Below are 21,206 nucleotides of genomic sequence, written 5' to 3' on the forward strand. Positions count from 1 at the left end.
CTTAAGTTCTTCTGAGAACAATAAGACTTAAATATAGCATGTGCTTAAGTGATTCCCTCTATAGTGATGAAATTAATTATATTAATTTTGAAAATACCTACATATGATCTGATTTTTTCAAGCTGACACCTGCTCATATACATATTCTTCGTGCTACCATATGCCAACAGGAAAAAAACTGTCCATGTTGCAAAGTGAAATTTTATATTAAAATGCATAGAATGTATTTAATTGTAAGCTTTTAGACGATAAGGCTGGTGTCACCCATTCAACTTAACACTTGCTAACTGTAGTTAAAATGTGAGCAAATGCACGCTCAAGCAGTTTTGTGCGTGGTAAGTGCCATGACAGTGTTGCAAAGTTCCTCATTTTCAGGTAAGGATTAATGTATTTCTTCACATATAACATACACCTGGTTTTGGGAAGGCAGAATGAAGAAAAAAAAATATTTTTCCTTGCAAAGACAATTTAATATACAGTAAGATGCAGCCCTACTGTAGCCAGTAGTGAAACAGCAGCAGCCTATCACTGCTCCATTAGTCTACTTGCTGCTACTTACTCAGCAGCTGAAGTAGCCTTTTAAGTGAAAGGGTGGGAGTACATGTGGGAGAATCAGAGATGAAGAAGCAGTCTTGTCTGGCACCCTGCCACAGTAAGAAGGAGAAGGGAGGGGAGAATATGGTATATATGACCAATGGAGGGCATGGGGGCATAAGCTTACCTACCTGCTTTGGCCAGGACTCCTTGCTCTCTGAACAGGACTACTGCAAGCCAGAAGCAACCCATCTGCCTACTCTATGGCCAGAGCTGCTGTGAGCTATCTGCAACTCCAGCGGGGACAGACTCTCTGCAGCAGTGTTGTGGTACAGGCTACCCAGGAGGCACCCAGGGCTAGTGACTTGCCCACTGCTTTCTGCAGTGGCTAGCAGCAAAACATAATTACTGTATTTCTTGGCATATAGTGTTCACTTTGATTTTCAGCAGGGGTTTTGTTTGGTAAAGGGTATAGGGAATATGAGAAAAAGACGGTATCTTAACGTATTAACTTTAATACACACTAACTTTAACGTGCCACAGCATTCCAATGATTTATAACTGTTTTCAAGCAACCAGGTGACAACAACCTAATATGCTTGTACTGCATTCTGCAATACTGCAAAAACATTTTCCTCTTTACAGTCTCGCTCTTGTGTTGCACCACTTTTGCTCCAATATTAACCTTGCTATGACAAAAATAGCAATTTTTTAATCAGTATGCCCTTCACTTTTTCTTACACTTCAAAATATGAGACATCTAATTGCATGCTGGTATCATAAATTTCTTATATCATAGTTTTACACCACTACATTACAGAAGAAAGTAAGCACACACACTTGGTTGGTACAGCAGGTTAATGGGGTAAAGCAAAAAAAGAAAATCATGTTAGCCTATAATAACAGGTTATGAACTAACTGCTCAGGTTTAAACACAAAAATCCTCCCTAAAATTACACCTTGTTTGAAATTCCATCACTAAAATATAATATCTTTTTGCTTCCCCAAATGTCTCTAGTCAAATAGTACTCTGACGCCTGGCTAGCAATTGATCTCAGTCTGCATAAAAATCAGCAAAATCCTCATTGCTTGCTTGTTTTCCTTTTTACAATGACTTGTATTTTATAGGCCCAATTCAAAGATAATTGAACGTAGTAGGAATGTTTTCATTCATGTTAATGTGCTTTGGCTACTGCCTTGGATTCCCGCTCTCCGATTTCAAAGCTGGTATAACAAAATAATTTGACATATTTTTAATTCAATTTTAGCCAACTTAATTAGTAGGATTATGCTGATCATAGGTTCTGGCCCTTGGCCCAATTGCATTCCTACTGAAGTCAGAATTTCTTTCCAGTGCTTTAATTGGAAATGATATCTAGCCCATTATGATTTCCTCCACGAGCTTTGCTTACCTTCTTCAAAGCCATCGCGGAACGAGCCAGAGCGACTCATAGTTCTGCTTTTCTCATCCAGTGACATTGAACTGTTCCGGAAACGTGTGTCACTGTAGGGATCATAAGGACCATCTGCATTGGAAAGGCTGTGTGTCCGCAGCATGGTCGGATTTGACAAGCTCATCTGGGCTGCAGTAGTAGGGCTTGCTAGAAAGAAAAAAAAATAACAAAACAGGAAGTTCATACATCCATTTCTCGTGTACCTACCAAAAGTGTTATTTTCTTCTAATCAAATATACATTCCTACCTATGTATTGCACAACATTTTTTCCTTCTCAAAGTCCTATAGATTCATTCTAGGACTATATAAACAATGTCAGCTGTAATAAAGGGTGTTGTGCCTTTTTTCAATCAAACCAGAAGATGAATGATCCACACCCTCCACCCCCATCTCCTGAAGTCCATCAGATAGTAAGACATCAGTTTGAAGACTTAAGGCTGGATCCTATCCTTTTAGTCTACTGATGCTTGGTTTTTGTGCATGTTACTACATTCTCCATGCATCTTGGACTCATTCATCATCAGAGATATGATCAATCTTTTCCTCAGTGAAGAACAGCTTCTTTTTGGTTTAGAGATAGCAATAATTACGCTTGCATTGAAAAGGCTTTGACCTTGAGGTCAGCATCTGCTCTTAGAAGCCATTGGGAGTGTTCTTCCATTGCAAGGCCTCTCTTGGGCTCAGAAAATACTATATAGATCAAATCCACATTATTCTCCTTGTTCTTTTATTGAGCACAGATTTAATCATAATCATTTTTGATAATTGCTGGTAGCTCTGTGCCTTCTGCAACCTATCTAGATGGGCAATCTTCAAAAACATTCCAAAGAGCTCACAGCACCAGGATCTTTACTTTCTGGGCCTGTCTTATTTTTGCTTGATTAGCAACAGATTTCCCTGCTCCATGATAGTATATTTGTTGACATTTCAGGAAAGGACTCTACATACTTTTGGAAATTCTGTTTTATAAGTTGATTTGTCTGAAATTGGTTTGATTTGATGTATATCTTGTTTCTTTCAATGTGCTGAAATAGTTGCCCTAGGATATTATTGAATAAGTGACCAGGCAAGTTTCTGCAAATGATACTGTACACAACCTAATGCTAGAAAACTAACAGGCATAGTTTTCATTCTCCTGCATATATTATCTTCCTGCAATATAGACAGAGAGGATTAAAAAAACTAAAGCCAAGAAAACAAAACAAAAATAAGCATAGTCTGACACACAAAGTCTCCAAGGAGATCAGTACACCCATCTTAGATTAAATGCCTGTACCTCCTTATAGGACTGCTGTTTTCCAGAATTAAAAAAAAAAAATAACAAACAATAATGTAGTCCCTACATGAAGAACACCACAATATTTTTCAAATCTGTACCCCAGATGACAGATGTGTATTTGTGAAAATGGGACCACTATATGCCATATTTACTCAATTAGAAGATGAGGCTTTTTTCCCTCAATAGGGGGAAAAGCCCCTCACCTTACAGTTAACCACAAGGCAGCAGGGGGCAGGCAACCACTGAGGCTCCAGACACAAGGAGGGGTTGGGGCTGGAGCCAGGGGCACAGCTGCTGTCTGTCCCCCGTGTTGCCTCTATGTGTGGCAGCTCCCAGTGTGTTCCACGTGCCACTTCTTCCCCTCTGCCACACTTCTCCTCATTTTTGCTCCATGCCAGCAGTCTCCATCCGCACTTCAGCCTGGAGCACAGATCACCCTGCAGCAAGGATGGAGCCTACCAGTAAGGTAAGGATGGGAGGTGGAGTGATGGGAGCAAGAGCGGGGAAGAAGGTGCGGAGGGGGGGCAGGGACCCAAGGCTGCAGGGGGGTGGAAGGTGGGGAGGTTGGGGGAACAGCCCATTGGGGATCAGGACAGCCTGAGGCTGTGGGGAGCAGGCATAATGGGGAGTAAGTGGGAGGGGAACAGGTGGCAGGGTGCAAGCTGCCTGCCTCTCACTATTTGCTGCACTGCCTCCATACTGCCTGCCCACAACCACCTGCCCCCTATTGTCTAGCCCCACAGCTCCCTCTACTGCTGTCGTACTCCCTCTACTGCCCTCTACCTACCCCACTACCTGCCCTGCCACATGTCCCTCGACTGCCTGTTTCCCACCGCCTGCCTTACTACCTGCCCCCTCACTGCTTGTCTGCCTACCGCCCCCATTTCCTGCCCCATTACTGCCCTACCATTCCCCCCAATGCCTCTCCACTGTCTACTCCCCCTCTGCCTGTCCATTACTGCCCCCCTCATCACTGCCTACAGTAGTTGGGAGGAACAAATTTAAGATGATCCTCCAATAATTAGATTTCATACATGGAAAATTATAATAAATTGATATATTTTTCATGTATAAAATTGAATTTTTGGGGGGGACTGTCTTAAATTCAGGGTTGTCTTGTATTTGGGTAAATATGGTACAAGTGCCTATGCAACACACCAAGCTTAGTCCAGTGGTTGGGACTGGTTTATCATGGCAGGCTGGAATGACTCGGCTTGTGCTGAAGGAAGGCTGGTGCTAGAGCCCTCCCTCTGCCACTCAGCCATGGTACAACCTGGGCAGAGTGCCCTGCTGTCCTGGGCAAAACAACACAGTGCACATGTGGGCAAAGCACCCCCACCACTGAAACCGATACTCTGTGGGCTGAATCCAATTGCTCCATTGATCAGCTCTGACTCATGGGCCATAGGGTGCTGGGCCCTGGCTTAGCCCATATCTATACATATATTTATACATATCTATATGCATATACATATATACAAGTACACATATAGGCATAAATATGAAGAAAAATATACACTATTTAAAATAATGTAAGAAAAATTTCAAGTCACAATTGGTATCTGTAAAAGCCAGTAACTGAATCATCCTGCTATTACTATTAACTATAATCATGTCTCTCTAAATATAATAACATTTAATAAGTAATAAAATAGTTTTCTTATATAAAATATTTTGAAATCCATCTGTTCCAACATGTGTGACTAGGTCCTGATTTATGTATCAATTTTGGGCCTCTACAAATTGCTTTGCAATTGTTTTCAATATGAAAGCAAGCGAGTCTCTTACAAGGTAGAATTTCCAGACTATGGAAACTTTAAATTATTTTGTTTTAAGGGATGCAATAAAATGTAGCATAATTTACAGCAACTTAAAATTTTTCTCCATTTAAAGGTGTATTTATTTTAATCAAAATTTCAAAATGAATGGATAGCAGACATTCCAGCTTAAAATTCCACTGGTTTGTCTGTGATTGTTTTGGATCAAACTTCGTCTGGTTTTATAATAAGACATTTGAAAAGTAGATGCAATGGTGAAAAAAGATGAATGCATTTACTGGATAATACTTTTGGAGTTTAAAATAGAGGTAGTGTAAGAAAAGTTGTGATTTTTCCAAATCAAGTAGTGTTTAAAGTTTGTAAATAGCTAAATAAGGTCATGCGATTACATCCTCAGTATGAACAGGGCCACTTCAGGTGTACTCCCTTTGATCATATCACAGAAAGATGGTACTCCAAAACCTATCTTATTATTTACCAGGGAAATACTTCCTGAAGGAATGGCAGATGGTGGCTTGATGGATCCACAACTACATGTGGCATTTGGGACTGTGGAAAGAATGGAAAGCTCAACAACACACTATTTTTAGGGTAGACATCATATTGTGCTGGTTATCATAACAGAAAATTACTCACCAAGCTGGGAGAAGTTGAACCTAGTACCAGATGGTGACGTTATGCTTGAGCCAGATGAAAATGGAGAATTGGCAGCAGTTTCCTGCAGACCTCCTGCTGAATGTGAACGTAGCCATTCTTTTGCATCCTCTTGACTACGAAGTTGGGATGAAGGAGTGTACCTGCAAAACCGGAGGCTGTTTTAGAACTAATCTTCATCTTTTTTTCAAGTACATTCTTTTTTAGAGTAAAATCAGAAAGAATTTAAGGATTAAGTTGGTATAAAAGAACCCTGATTTAAGGCTCTTTTTCCAACCCCAAACTCAGGTTTGAAAAAACCACATCTCTTTATTATGGCTTCTGCAGTAGATGAGTATAAGGGAGTTAAGCAAGTAGCCTTAAGCCAAATGGGCATGTACTTATAGGTAGGCATATATGTAATGGACTAAATGATCAGCATTGTGCACCTCTTAGTTTATACCACAAATTTTAATATTATTTAAACATCTCAATGTACCTCTAAAAGTACCACAGCACACATTAACTAGCTTTAAGCCAAAAGGGCCATTAAAAGATAGGTCTTTAAAAAAGGTTTATTTAATTTTTATTATTTTCAATAAATATACATAAATGAACAAGTAAATAAATAAAATTAATTAAAATGATTAATAGAAACACTAATACATGGATCGCTGAATATTAATCAGGGATGGTATCAGATCATTATGAAAGGAGCTGTTTAACCTACTTTTCAGAGAAAGGACCTCGACAGAAGAGACAATGACTTTAGTTTGGCCAAGATTTTACCTCTGATCTATATATCCCTACTGCACTGTGAACATTATGTGACGTGTGTGGTATCGTGCATATGTCAGTCTAATATACCATAATGGAAGCATTTGCTTCAATCAGTAATAAAAATGCCAGAGTACAGATGACAACTGATAATGTACTTTAAACTTTTTAAAAGCTAAAATGGCCCAATCTATATTAGAGTTAATTGTTTGTAAAATAATAGTTACGTTTATTTGTTTTTACTGAAGGAGTATAAAATATGTCCAAAATATCTTTACTGTTTATTGTCCTTTTCATCCCAAAATAATACCCCATTAAGCTCAAAAGATTTTCCTTTTTGCTTCTATGCCAAGATATATGAGCTCATCCTAGAAAATAAACAGTTATGGGTGATTAATATTTTTTCAAAGTAGAGATTTGATCCAACTAAAAAAATGAACCAGTAAAGCATAATCTATATTAATTTGGAATTCAATTTAATATTTAACCCATGTGTAAGGATGGCCAGGTTAGCATTTTATACAGGAAGATACTGTTTATCAGTTAAGAAGATTTTAAAGTGCATTATAAAATGAAATAACAATGCACAGTGTGTGGTAAGAAAGTTTTAAAATAGTACATTCTTGTCCCTTATCCCCCAAACTTGAAATAGCAGGCCCTGATTCAATATTTCTGTGGTCATGAACATGTGTAAGACCTTATAGGACTGATGCGCTAAAGAGTCACCTTACTTTAACATGTTTTTAAGATTTTAAAAAGCAATACCTACCTCTTCAGCACTCAAATGTTTCAGTTTTAAGAGAGGATCTTTATTTACTAGAGACACATTTGACAGTCACAGAAACATTTTATACAAAAATCCCATTTCATGAAATGCTTTTAGCTCTCAGCTCAATGTGAGAAAGCTGCTGCAGAGAACAATGTGTACAGTGCAGAATAAATTGCAGCTGCAATTTGAAGCCATCAGTTCAATCATCATAAAAGCAGCATTAAGCAAGTCTGAAGTTGAAATGTTTTAAGTTGGCCAGGTATTGTCTGTAAATTCCATTACGCTAACTTAAAGCATTTCATTTGTAGCCTTAATGTTAATAATTTCACTGGAATGGCTTGTGTTTACTGAAGGGAAGAAAATTCTTAGTGCTTTTTTTAGTAGATTTCCAACATCCACTACATATACATAATGTATTAAGAGCAGACACACATGAATGTTTGTCAAGTTTTGTTTTCCCAATCAAGGCAACATATCACCTCTCTAAACATCCATTAAGAAAGAAGAAAATACCATTAGTATTTCCAATCTCATTCTATGATATTTATGAAGATATAAATCAGTTTTTTCTTTACATATATTTCAGGATTCCATGAATTATGTTGTGAAAATGAATTCATGTACTTTAGTGACTAGTCATAAAAGCTGCAAATTATTGCTTTCAAGTCAAGCCCAATGATGGTTTATGAGATGCTTTTCAGATTCAGCCAGCAAAAGCCACGTTTCCTGTTCAAGCAGAGAAGCCATTGGATGAAAGAAGCAGCATGTTCGAAAACAGCCTTCTTTGAGGAGATAAAAGGGGAACAAAAGAAAGAAAAAAGAACAGAAAGGTTGTTGCCACCCTTGCAAAAGCTGCCACCACCACCAACAGCCACGACAGAAACACAAAGCAAACTCCAAAACCACAACAAAAGCTGTTAGACTATGTGGAAACACCAATACCTGAGTCCCTTCTTAGGCAAAGTGTTCCTATCAAGATGTGGGTCGCTGTAGAAAAGTTAAAAGAAAAGAACTTCAGAGATGAACAAAAGGGAAGTATTAAGATCAGGACGAAGAGAAAAGTATAAACATCTGCATCACATTTTCAGAGGAAAAAGTGATGTGTCCTATCTAAGAAAACATGCAAAAGCCTCCTAGCTATGTGTGAATTGTTATACATGCATTTGGTACCATGCTAATGAACTTAATCTGCTCACAAAGTGTTTTTCCTATTTCCTTTCTCCACAGTGAACAAAAGCAACTCTTTAAAAATGAAAATAAAGAATGTACTTCAAATGCTTGAGAGTGTGTGTGTGTGTGTGTGTAAATAGGCAGGCAGCTGCCTATTTGTGAATATTGGTAAGAATATCTCAGAATCAAAAGATTCCCTCATACCATTTCCTTCATTATATCAAGTATAGGAACTATAGTTGTTATGTAGTCACAATATAAATATAGGATTTTTATTACAAAAAACTTACATAAGAGTTTTGGATGTTTCTACATAGTGGCTTATATTCCAGCTTTAGTGTGAAATCAATCCATTAGCATTCCCAAAAGCAAATGCTTAAAGGGTTGCACTCTCACATCATGGACAAATGGACCACTGCCTTCTCCTTTTGTAAGGAGGGTTTGTTAGTGTGTTTTTAACTCAAATAAAATATATGCTTAAATAAATTAATTTGCTACCAATTCCTCTTGCTAATATCCTCATCTATTCCTTAGCATAGGAATAGTCATATCACAGCTAAGAGCAAATGCAGGAATGGTTAGCTTTGATCAGAGGTATAGCAGGACAGCTCTGTGCCCAGTTTCAGTGTGGGGGCAGAGGAGGCACATAGTGCCCAGGGCAGCACTGGCTGCTGAGGTGCAAACCACAGCAGCATGATCAGCTGCTGCTGGACTCATGGTTATCTTTTGCATCTGCCCACACAGCTGGTGCCCAGGGCTGCTGCCTCAGTCATCCCCCTTCAGCTAGGCTACTGACTTCAATCTTTTCCCAATCTTCTTAAATTCATTTTTATAAACATGGACACACAAAAGATCCTGCAAGACACCTTCAAACCAAACCAGAATAAAGGACTTACAACACTGAGTATACTGAACAACACTAAGACTTCATGACAAAGTGACAGTCCTGAGAGGCAGTGGAAAAAGCAGCATGCCAAAGGAATGCTGAAATGCTAGTGAGAGTTTCGAATGGTAAGTCAAATTAAAGGGTTTTAAAATAAAGCTACCTTTGGCAAAGAAAAAACTAACAACAAACCCCACAGTGCAAAATATATCGCAACAACATGTGAACTCTGTCACCTGCCATTTCCCAGTTTTAACAAGATAGGTGAAGTAATTAAGCAGACTCTCACTGGCATGTCTTTGTGTCACAATTTACACCTGAGCAACAAACACAAAAAAGGTTTCAGCTGAGCACAGTCTCTCACAAAACATTTTGCGTCATAAATGTGGGCAACAAAACCTAGAGCCTTTGTGCATTCTACTGCCTTGAGACAGCATTACCTGTCCTGTCTCCTGGGTAAAGTATTTCTGCAGAATTTGGGACTAGCAGCAGGGGAAGAGAGAGGGCTAGAAGAAGACATCCAGTGAGACAGAAAACAAGAGAAGGAATATTAGAATGAAAAGGAGAAGGAAATAAAGGAAGGAGTTGTTAAAACAAAATAAAACAAAACAAAAAGTGTCATAAAAACATTTTTTTCAGCAGTTGTTTTCTGTTACAAAGACACAACAACTAGAAAGTCATGATAATGGAAAAAAAGTTACACAGCAAGATAAGGCTAGCTTCCAAGGCTTCAAAATACACTCTTTTAAAAATGTTTGCTCTTAAAGTAAATTTCTATCCCACTCAAGTCTGAAACGTAATGTTCATCATCATCCTGGTATCCCAGCACCTACTGCTCAGATTCTAACTATGTGAAATACAAACAAATGCAATTTAACAAGAAATATTTGGCTTTGCAGCACATGATGAAAATTGTAATGGGGTGTATTTTAGGCCATGGTTATATCAACTAGTAGAGAGGGATATTAAAATATGTGAAATTCTAATATCAAATAGCACACAGTCATTAAACAATGAAGGTTGAAATGAAAAGTCTCATCCAAACACAGATCCATGTCCTGTGTAATAAAGAACTGAACTCTTTGGTTGAAATGGCTGTTTTTATAGATTTTGAAACTATCAATTAATATTTATTTTGTAGGATTTATAATTGGAATGACACTATGAACTACTGTTGCTATATTTCTAATTTTAAAAGATAGGCACATATAGTATATATTAATGGAGAGAAAACAGAAGCTACTCACCTCTCAGACAATGTTGTCTTAACACTGTTGGTTCTGACAAAGGGAGTCAGAGAATCATCTTTAGAAGCTGTGATCAAACCACTGGATGAGTTATGACTCAGCCCACCTCCACTGCTCAGAGATATATCAATGGATTCACAGCTGGTGTGAAGACTACTGACAGATTGGTATCCAATTCCATCCTTACTAACAGCAGAAGAGCTACTTGCGTTGGTACCCCAAGTTAAACTGTTCGAGGGAGCTGAATGTGCTGAACTGGGACTAGAGGCCAATGGAGACTGGTTCATGTCCATGTTTTTACTGTAAAGGGGACTGCTGCCCCCACTGCTCAGTATACCGCTGCCAGAGGGAGAATCAAGGTTCCCTTGCTGGTTCATGGTAGCATGAGGATTGGAGATGACCACTGAATTTTTCATATTTTCAGCTGTTGTGATAGGAACCTGTTTATTTGGCTTGCCACCAAAAAGTCTGTAAAAAAAGTTCAGAGAGCATAATAAAAACTATATGAAATGGAATGTAAAATGACTACAACAAAGATATTTTTACATACAGTATTTGCCTTTAGACACTTGAAAAACAATTACTAAAAAATGTTCTATTCAGCTTTACCAAGAGACCAGATGCTACAGCTGTAGGCAGTGATGCAGTACTGGGCAGATTGGGATGGTTTAGTCAGGGACGATCCTGCCTTGAGCAAAGGGCTGAACAAGATGACCTTGCAGCCCTCCTTTCTTATTATCCTGTAATTTTAATTATGGGAATAGATTGAAAACTGGTGATTCAGAGGACTAGTTTTCTGTTGCTTGCAAAATAAAAGAAATATAGGCTATGTTATAGCAGTTTCCTACCTCTAAAATGTGTTTTTAGATTCAGATCAATAACAATAAACTAATAAACTTCCTTTCCTTAGCTCTATCAATCAAATACAGAGAAAATTATTATGCCTATCTTTTCCTTATCTGAACCTTCAAATGATACTTTCACAGAACAAAATGTTATTGACTATATTATCTTCTGTTCCCTGTGGAAAATAGATTTCTACCACTAATGCTAATAAAGGGATTAATTTGAAGCATGAACATTTTGAAGCATGTTAAGATCTTTAAATCCCAATGATGTAAATCCATTTTGAATGAGAAACACAGAAGAATGAAAGAGATGGCTACAGCCATTCCAAACTATGTATACCAAACTTTTCTGCTCTCGGAAATTAAGCAGACTTGGGAATTCCAGGAACTGCAGTCCCAATATAAGAAGCTGTGTGTGCGGACATTTGGGGAATAATACAAGACAGAAACTTAAATGGCCAGACTTTATTCACCCCAATTGTTACCACTGAGCTGGTCAAACTCATAAAAAGACAAAGTCTTGATTTCTGTACAAGTCACTGAATGCACCTTTCAAAAGAAGCATTTGGAAAAATTTTAGGAAAAACCAAAAAAAACCTCACTTACGGCAAATCAGGTAACTTCACCCCCAAACTGCCCTAAATAATGAAAACAGTCCCCAGTTCATTCAAGATAGCCATTGGGCAGTTTAAAAAAAGCATCTAGGTGATTAAGAAGTCTAGATCCCATTTTCAAAGGGACACTCAATTTGGTTGGTTCAAGGCAGGTAGTCTCATTGGTACAAGGCAGTGCTATACTGAGAAGTGACATAAATGCATTGTAGAGCTTGCTTATTTGAATGCACACAGACCTGAACCCATGAAACTATGCTACTTCCAGTTCAGAAGCTAATGCATGTGGAGTGAACAAAGCATGTCTCAGCACAGCGGTACTGTCTCTCAGTAGGCACATCTACATGAAACACTTTACTGTGCAGTAGACTAATCTACTGTGCAGTAAATCATCACCACCTACATGTGCACACTAAATTAGTCTACTGCATGACTGGCTACTACCTGTAGATACTGTGCAATAGCTACTGCACATTAGTGTATGTGTAGACAGGTGACCAGGAGCAAATTGCAAATTGCTCCTGGTTAGCTCAGGCAGCAGAAGGTTCCCTGGGCAGTTGCCTCCCAGCCCCATTCCCCAATTGGCAGGTCAGGGCATGGGGCTGGAAAGCTCTCCCCTCCCCCAAGCAGCTGCTTCCCAGAGCTGGCATCCGGGGGAGCCTAGAGCTCCCACTGGCTGCTGTAGGGGGGCAGAGCAAGGCAGGAGTAGCCCTGCACTGAACTGCTCCCTTCAAGAGTAAATTTAATCTCAACTGGCTCATGCATACATGCACTTCCAGGGAAAGCTTACTGTGCAGTAAAATGCTGCATAGTAAAAACTGCACAGTAAGCTTACAGCACATAACAGCACGTGTAGATGCACCTGGTATGGCGTGGCTTTACTCTCTACAGACATTCTTTTTGGAAACAAAGCTTCATTGAAAAACTTCAGTACTTAGACTCCTAAGTACATGTTATTTTTGAATATAGGACTTAGGTGTTTTTGAATTTTTTTTCCTTTTTTGTATAGTAGCCAGGGCATTTCAACTCTCTATTAGAAAAACAGTCATGTGCAATTTTCCCATTGTACTTAAAACAGGTTTCATAAGGAAGTCCTGGATCTCCTCTGCTTAAAACTAGAAACATATAATTGTTATTAAGATGATCACTGCTTAATTATGATTTAACAGTGGAATGCCCTCAGATATATAGCATGTCTTGCTTGTAGACAGGGTTATGAGGATGATTAGTTTACTGCATTATGGTTTTAGTTAAGAGTGTATGTACCAGAGGGGCCAAAGTAGCAGCAATTTTACAAAAAAAATGAAGATTTTTTTTCTAATGACAATCTGAAGCCAGTCCAAATCTATCTTTTCTTTGAATTTCCAGTTCATACTGCAAAAGAAGCTAGTTATTCACAGATGCACACTCAGAGAACAGAATGTACAAGATTTAAGAAAAGAATAAGGAACTTTACAAAGTTCTATCATATAATAATAGCATAAATTCATTATATAAGATTTCAGTTGTTACCATCTAGTAAGTCAACTTTTATAACTGCCAAACTGAGCAGAATTGTCTTGCTGTAAAGTCTTTCCTGGCTTGCTGCTTCCAAAAATATATTTAGCTGAGTCAGAAAATCCTGAATATCAAAAAAATATAAGCTGTGGATGAAAGAAGGACAGGGCCTGAAAAAATGGTCTCTTCAGTTCATAACCAACTCAGCAAGCTGGCATTATGGATATAGTTGTTCATGTTAAAAGGAAATGCCTTACAGAGAATTCATATCTCATTGTTCCTCTTTACAGTTATCAGTTTTGACAAGCAACAGTCATGTTTGAGCTGAGTGTTTGGTTATGTCTACAGAGATGCATCAGGAAAAGAGTAGGAATTATGTCCTGCAAAGCATTACAGTAACAGGAGGATAAAAAAAATAAAAAATTACCAACAATCAATAAGCCAATATTAAAATATCTGCACCAATTGATTGTATATAACAAATGGCATAAAAACTAGCATTGTTTTCTGTAAGATGTATATTGTTTTTGCATGACAAATGGTGCCAGAGTAGAAATGTTGAAGCGAAAGCTAAACTGGAAAATCAAGACACCACTACACTTGTAAAACTATAACCCTGGACATTTTTTGCTGAGAGAAGTGCAGAAAACATTTTATCTGCCTTTAGATCTGAAGAGGGGAGTATTACTGCCTACCTGCTGTGCAAATTCATCTAAGAATATGACTGAGGTCAGGTTTGTAGTTAAATGCAAAGTGTTAAATGCATATTTAATAACTTGAATATGAAAATTAAGATGAACATATTGCTAGCGGTACATACTCTGAACATGAAGTAGCTGTGCCAACAGTATATTTGCCCTGATCTATTTGTGAAGTCTGATGACCGCTGAAGAAATGAAATAGCTAACCAGAAGCAAGGAGGTTTAAATGAAACTTTGGAAAGAAAAAAACCCACTTAAACTCCATAAAGATGACTGATATTTTTTCTCTGTAACTGCTCTTAAGTGTTGCTGCATTCCAAATGTTATCGTGATGAAAAGTTTACGGAAATGATCTTTGTTTCATCAACAGAAATCTATGATTGCATTTAAATATTCACATACTTGAGGAAAGCAATAGAGAAAGTATGAACAGCCAATAGTTCTCATTTTGATTTAGTGTTTTAAGCAGTGGGGCTGAAAATGATATTTTCATAAAGATATTAATTGTTCTTTAATGATGTCCAGAAACAGAATAATTAAACTGTACATTTCATAAACAAGACTGAAAAAATACAGTCTTTCTTTTTTCTAAAGCTTTAACCCACACCATCATTATGGCAATTAAGCCTGAGTAAGCAACCTGAAAGGGATGTTACATCATCACAGTATAGGATGATGTTGTATGATTGTATGGATGTGATGCCAGGACAAAATGAAATGTAAAACACTGCAACTTGAAGCTGCCTATGTTTAAACTTACAATATCAAATTAAAATAGAAAATAATATTATGGATGTCTCTGCTGGGATGTCAAGACTTGGATGCAAATATTGGAAAACAAATAAACTAACTCCCATGCATCCAAATGTTTGCATTAAAGTTTGCAGTGGGAAGAAATGTAAGGCCACAAAGATTAGAAAACAGATCTTTACATATAGGAAGATTTTTGTTAAAAATAAGACAATTAAACCTAGCTGACACAGTCCCTTTAATTAGGTCATTCCATACCTGCATCCTTGAATGCTTACATAAGGAGTCACACAACTGGCGACAAGAATAGAGATATCTTTTGGAGCTGACATGGTGAATAAATGTAAATACACTAGGCCAAATGATGCTCTCAGACTGGTGCAAATCTGGGGTCCCTCTTGTGACTTCAATATATAAACAGTCCCAATTACTTAACTCCAGCTAATGATTTCCACAATGAATGAATTTTTGCCTACCTGCGCAAAGTGGGAGAGGCCACATCAGGGTACTTGGTTCCTTGCTGGTGGGTACTTTGAGCTCCGCTAGAAGCAGTCTGTGATGCAGGGTTCACTTTAACAGAATTACATGAGGCCACGCTTTCGTTGTCAGACGAGATCCCTTTCTCTTTATCTGTCTGGTTGATTAATCCTGGCAAAGAGCTTCCAAGAACTACCTTAACAGGCTCTCTGATTTTAGGGGCAGGTAAACCAGCTGACTTGCTGCTAATGTTGGAGTCTATGCTACTGGTACTAGACCTATTTCCAGCTCCACTTCTGCTGCTGGATTTACTAGGCCGAGGTAAACTACGATACTGAAGATTAGTTCGAGCACTAAGTGCTAGGTAACCATCATCCTGGTTCTGTGAGCCATCAACACTAGCCTTCCGACCAGTGGATCTACCCATGAGTCCAGATGATTTAGGGATTTTGCCCAGTGTGGCTGATCTGCTGGTGATAGTTGCCCCACTGGCAGTAATCACAGTCATGCCTACAGCTGACCCACTTTGTTTCTTAAATCCAAATGTGTTTGTATTAGCAGCAGCTGTCCTAGAGTTACTTGTGGGAGGCTTTTTGGATTCATCACCACTACTGCGTCCTGCATCTGATGGGGAACGTTTAACATGTCCAGCTTTAGGAGAAAGTCTACCCTTTTCTGATACCTTGGCGTCATCAGTTTTCCCTACAAAAATAGAAAAAGAATTCTACTATTTAATGACTTGAAAACATTAAGCAAATGGTGAAAATCAAAGAAGCATGAAAAGCAAAAGCATGTTAGCCACAAGAGAGTGGTTAGGAGTATGATCCAGTTTGCACTGAACTAAAATGTCACTCTAAATGAGCTATTCATGTAGATTTGCCACAGAGAGTATCTGATGTATCTGCCCTTGAGAATATGAAAAATAGTGGACGGATTGTTAGGTAAAGTGACAGATAAGTAAGCGGGTTCTTTAAACTTTGTAACTAGAATAGTTTGTGCCATTGTAGTATTAAAGAAAAGATCTGGGAAGGCAACATTCTAACTTTTAAAAAGGCTTTAGAAAGAATGCCTACTACATGGTAAGGACTATAGTTTCAAAACAGACATGCACAGCTGTGTACAGAATCAATCAGGAGTAAAAGGATAATAAATTCATTTGTGTGTGCAAATTCTATTAATAATCATGCACATTTGCATGTGCTTAGAGTTCTGAGGAGATCCATTTGGAAATCTGGTACTGAATAATACTCTATTATAAAATTAAGTGCATATTCTATTTTAGTTGTGTGAAACCTTTTTTCACAAAATTATCCTGAGCAGTTTCTCGGTTATTCTTAAGTAGGGAATAAAAACTGGAATTCTATTTAATGAATTTTAATGAGCCTTACATGAAAGATACTGCACTGCAAAAACTGGCTGTGTACACACATTCAAATGATCTGGGAGAATTCTCCCAGGTTTGCTGTCCTGGTACAAAAACTTACCCAGAGACATTTGAACAGACATTTGATGCTGAGCTCCTTAAGACCAGACATCTTGCAGCCCAGATGCTGCATAGCCAGGGGCCTTATGGGCACACACCTTAGTGTACTCTGTAGGCTCCCTTAGCCTGCCTGGAGACAGGATGGCAGCAGTGCATAGGGCAGCCCTGACAAGCTAACTCAAACTGCTCAGGGTCAGCCTGTGTTTCTTTTCAGCACAATGTGGGGATTGTGAAGGTTTAATTCTGTTCTCTGTGTGGCTGGAGCAATAGCGTCCAGTGGTCAACACATTGTCTTCCAGGGGGAAAGAGAGAGAGTGAAGCACCTTGGTGCTAGAAGACAGCTGTGGCTTGTCTCAGAAAACAATATGCACAGCCATTTGCCCTCCCAGCAGAAACCCTTCAGGGAGTGATATAACCGTTGTTGCTCCCACATTATTTTTTCCTGGAGTGGCCATTTTTGCTAAACATGTGTGTACACTACTGGTTTCTACTGGGAGAGTAGCAACTCTGCCAGGAGAAACTGAATGTCTGTGTGTGGCCACTGCATTCAATAAATAGTATAATTAAGAATTAGTTCTATCTTAAAGACATTATTGAAAGTATGCTAGTACACACACCATATTTATAATTAACAAAGCCATAAAACAAATGCAGAAATACAGTATGCTGTATACTGAACCCCCCCCTTCCCACAGTTATAAAATAAAATACATAGAGCTATTTCAAGTTGAGACTAGAAAACTGAAGCATTATTTTCTACAGCATAAACTGTCGGCTTGTCTGCATGTTACATTTTTCCTCACCTGTTCCAGGTGTCTTTAATGTGCCTGAAGTGGCTGAAGATTTAGTCCTTGGTGTAGTAATGCCAACCTGAGCTGACATGCCCCGTCTCCAGGAACCAGTCTGTGAAATAACAGTGTTCTTCCTACCAGAAGTGCTTTTATCAGATTCATCAGACACATCAGAGGGATTCCGCCTCCACTTAGATCCAGGCTCCATTTTTATGCCACTATCTGATCCTCCATCTGATTTCTTAACTTCGTCACCAGACCACAGGGAATTCCGCTCAACCTGAGAATGCTTTTCTGCATCAGTCTAAGGGAAAGAGCAAATTGTAGCAGAACCTCCACTGTCAATTCCTGTTTCAAACATTACTTTCTTTAGGTTCAAAATCTGGACCCCACTACCTGACTTATAAATTCACTACTCATTTCTGGTTACACAAACATTTTGCCAAAAAAAAAATCTATGATAAAAAAAATAAACAACTGCTTATACTTCCTACTAACCTGGAGAAACAATCACTAAATAGTTAAAATAACACACAAAGCACCAAACACCTGATTTACCATGGAAAGAAGCCAAGTATTCAGTTCCCTGCTATTTACAATCTTCCTCCTTGATTTCATGTAATCTGTTTCTTGTAATGTATAAAAAATTTCAAATGGGCACTGTTCATTTTTTTGGTTTTGCTGCTTTATTATCTATTGTCTGTCAATTTGATATCTAGAACAAGATGAGACAGCCTATTTTGAAACCCACAATGAAGCTTTCTAAAAATATTAAAATCAAGTGTAAATACACAAAGCAAAGCCATTCTTAATCGTCACTGAAATATCATCCTTGCCTTTTCCAAATTTACAAATTCTACTGTATATTCGGTTCATAAAAATCAGACACCTTATTTGCCTGGTGGAAAATTCAACAACAGCTGTTGTCAAGGAGGGATTTTTCTCTTTGCCAAACCACAGTAAAACTGGATATCTTTATCAAATATATTATGCTGTCCAGTACTTTTCCTCTTCTTCCCTTTCTGTCATTATGATTGAAACATGCCTGTTACAATTATTTTACTGAATTAAGCTTTTCCTGCCAACTAAATTGGTGAAAAGCAATCACAAATTTGTAATACCACAACCAGGTAGAAAAGCTGACTGCTAGTTACATTTTAACGTATTTCAACTCCAGATCAGGATCAAAATTTGATGGCTAACCTTAGCCTCTAATGGCAACACCATTCTGAAGCAACTGAGAGCCTTGTCACACAGAACACTTAGCAAGTGATTTATTTAGATTGTAGTAAGCATTACCATGCCATATTAAAAGTTAGAACATATTCTGAGCAGTCTCACAATAATGTTTTCTATTATCTCAGCCTGTTGTGGATGGGGCTGGAACTAGCAGTACTCGCCCTCCAACCCTCCCCCCAACCCCCAACACTGATCGTGGCACTGGACTCACACATACGCTTGTGAGAACAAGCAACCTTGATGCCCCAAGCCTGAGTCATCCCTAAGACATGCCCAGCAGTGCCTAGCCTGAAAACACCTGCCTCTAAGTTGAGCCGGGTCATTGGCAGTCTTGAACCAGCTCCAGTGCAGTGCTAGGACTGGAATCGACAATCAGCTGATTGTCAGTGCCAGGTCCCACATAACACAAGAGTCTTGAACAGGCTCTGGTGTGATGCTGAAGTTGACTGCTTGACCAGACCTTGTACCGCACTGGAATCCGGATCACGCATTATCTCCATGGAGCACTCTGATGACAGCTGAACATGTTGCAATGTGGAGATACTGCTCCTGTGAAAAGTTGTAACTTGGCTGTGATACAATCACACTTAGGATGTGTTAGCTACACTTAAAATGCGAGCCTCCACCTGGTCAAGCAGCAAAACATGCTAAGTGTAACATTTAACAAGACCCTGAATCTCTACCACTTGACTGGATATGACTGAATTAACTGGCCAGGAGGAGGCAGGACAGACTCCTGCAATATTATGAACATGGTCACTTACAAATGACTTCAACTGGAGTGTAGAGCACTCAGCATTTTTCAACAGACAAAGTGCAATAGCACCCTGAAGGATCTGGTTTTAAATGACTCAAGAGCTTTTTTAAAAAAATACCCTTGCATATTTGACTAATCAACAAAGTGGGGAAAGGAAATAAAGAGAAAAGTTCAGGACAATTTAATATGCTTTCAGGAAAATATTACATTTTGTTTTAAAATCTCTTGTCTCCCTGAGTGTGTCTGCGGTTTTATAATTTCTTTTCTCACTAGGTTAAATCTTCAATATTAAATGAGCATAAGGTTTTTGTGGTTTAATTTCCTTTGCCTTTTGCTGTGGTATTTTAAAAAGAAAATGAAAAATAGTCAAAGTGTTCAGTAATGAAAGCTGACACTACACATTGTATTGTTTTTTTCCCCTTTTACAGTCATATAAAAGAGTTCAGGACTCATTTTTCTTGCTGTTGACTCATTTAACTATAAAGCATTCAAGAGTCTACCACTGAATTGTGGATTCAGAGACTTTTTTTTTGTTGGCATGTTCAACCTGACATTCAAATACAAAGTTTCTCTTCTTTTCTGCTTAAAGAAAAGTGGTCTTGGCTTCATTATCTAGCTCCTGTTTTCATCTATCTCCTAAAGAGGCCACGTTATCAAATATGAGACAACATCCTCATCAATTAGCAAAGAGTCAGAGGAGGGGCACTCTGAAGTGCTCTGGGTTAGGATACAAGGCAGTCGAGGGGAAAGAGTTAATGGTGGGGGTCTACTACAGGCCACCCAACCAAAGGGAAGAGCTAGACCAGGAATTCTTAAGTCAGCTCATGGAGGGAGTTAGGTCAAAGGTCATCATGGGTGACCTGAACTTTCCAGACATCTGCTGGGAAGAGCAGTCAGCCAGGTCTGACCGCTCATGTAGGTTCCTAGCTCAAATGCAGGACCTCCATCTAACCCAGGAGGGGCACAGCCCCACCATGGGAGATGCCTTGTTGGACCTGGTGCTGGCCACTGGTGACACCCTGATGAGGGGGCTGCGGGTGCTCGACCACCTGGGTGACAGCAATCATTGCCTGCTGGAATTCACCATCCAGCGCAAGGTGGCAAAGGCCTACAGCAAGGCAGCAGCCCTAGATTTCAGGAGGATGGACTTCAATGAGCTAAGGAGAATAGTCAGGGAAGCACTGAGGTCCTGGAGGGGAGGGAAGCCAGGTGTCCAAGAAGAATGGTCGCTCCTTAAGGAGACAATCCTTTAAGCCCAAAGGGAGGTAATCCTAACAAGGATCAAAGGGACAGGAGGGCGTGAAAGCTCCTATGGCTCACCAAAAGCATCTGAGAAAGTCTCCTGGCTAAAAGGGAGGCATACACCCAATGGAAGGGAGGGGCCATCACCAGGGAGGATTATACTGCGGTTGCTCGGGGGGTAGGGGGGCAGTCAAGAAGGCCAAGGCAGAGATGGAACTGGGACTAGCTTCCCAGATCAAGGACAACAAGAAGTCCTTTTTTAAATACACAGGGGGCAAAAAGAAG

At 39.1% G+C, this 21,206-nt stretch overlaps 1 protein-coding gene across 4 annotated transcripts in view; it reads right to left on the minus strand.

Annotated features, from left to right (window-relative positions):
• Positions 1 to 21,206, minus strand: part of NAV2 (neuron navigator 2) — a 406,244-nt gene that overhangs the window by 62,373 nt on the left and 322,665 nt on the right. For 2 of the 4 annotated variants that reach the window (XM_019551622.1, XM_019551621.1), the window contains exons 13-19: positions 17,696 to 17,987; positions 15,409 to 16,111; positions 10,526 to 10,993; positions 9,719 to 9,784; positions 8,168 to 8,212; positions 5,683 to 5,843; positions 1,947 to 2,135 (exon numbers count right to left, since the gene is read on the minus strand). In XM_019551622.1, coding sequence (XP_019407167.1) covers positions 1,947 to 2,135; positions 5,683 to 5,843; positions 8,168 to 8,212; positions 9,719 to 9,784; positions 10,526 to 10,993; positions 15,409 to 16,111; positions 17,696 to 17,987 — 1,924 coding nt within the window. The remainder of the gene's footprint in view (positions 1 to 1,946; positions 2,136 to 5,682; positions 5,844 to 8,167; positions 8,213 to 9,718; positions 9,785 to 10,525; positions 10,994 to 15,408; positions 16,112 to 17,695; positions 17,988 to 21,206) is intronic. The other 2 variants (XM_019551619.1, XM_019551620.1) reach the window with 1 other exon arrangement.

Source organism: Crocodylus porosus, unplaced genomic scaffold (genome assembly GCF_001723895.1).
Source record: "Crocodylus porosus isolate Cpor-Errol unplaced genomic scaffold, CroPor_comp1, whole genome shotgun sequence".
NCBI lineage: Eukaryota > Metazoa > Chordata > Crocodylia > Crocodylidae > Crocodylus > Crocodylus porosus.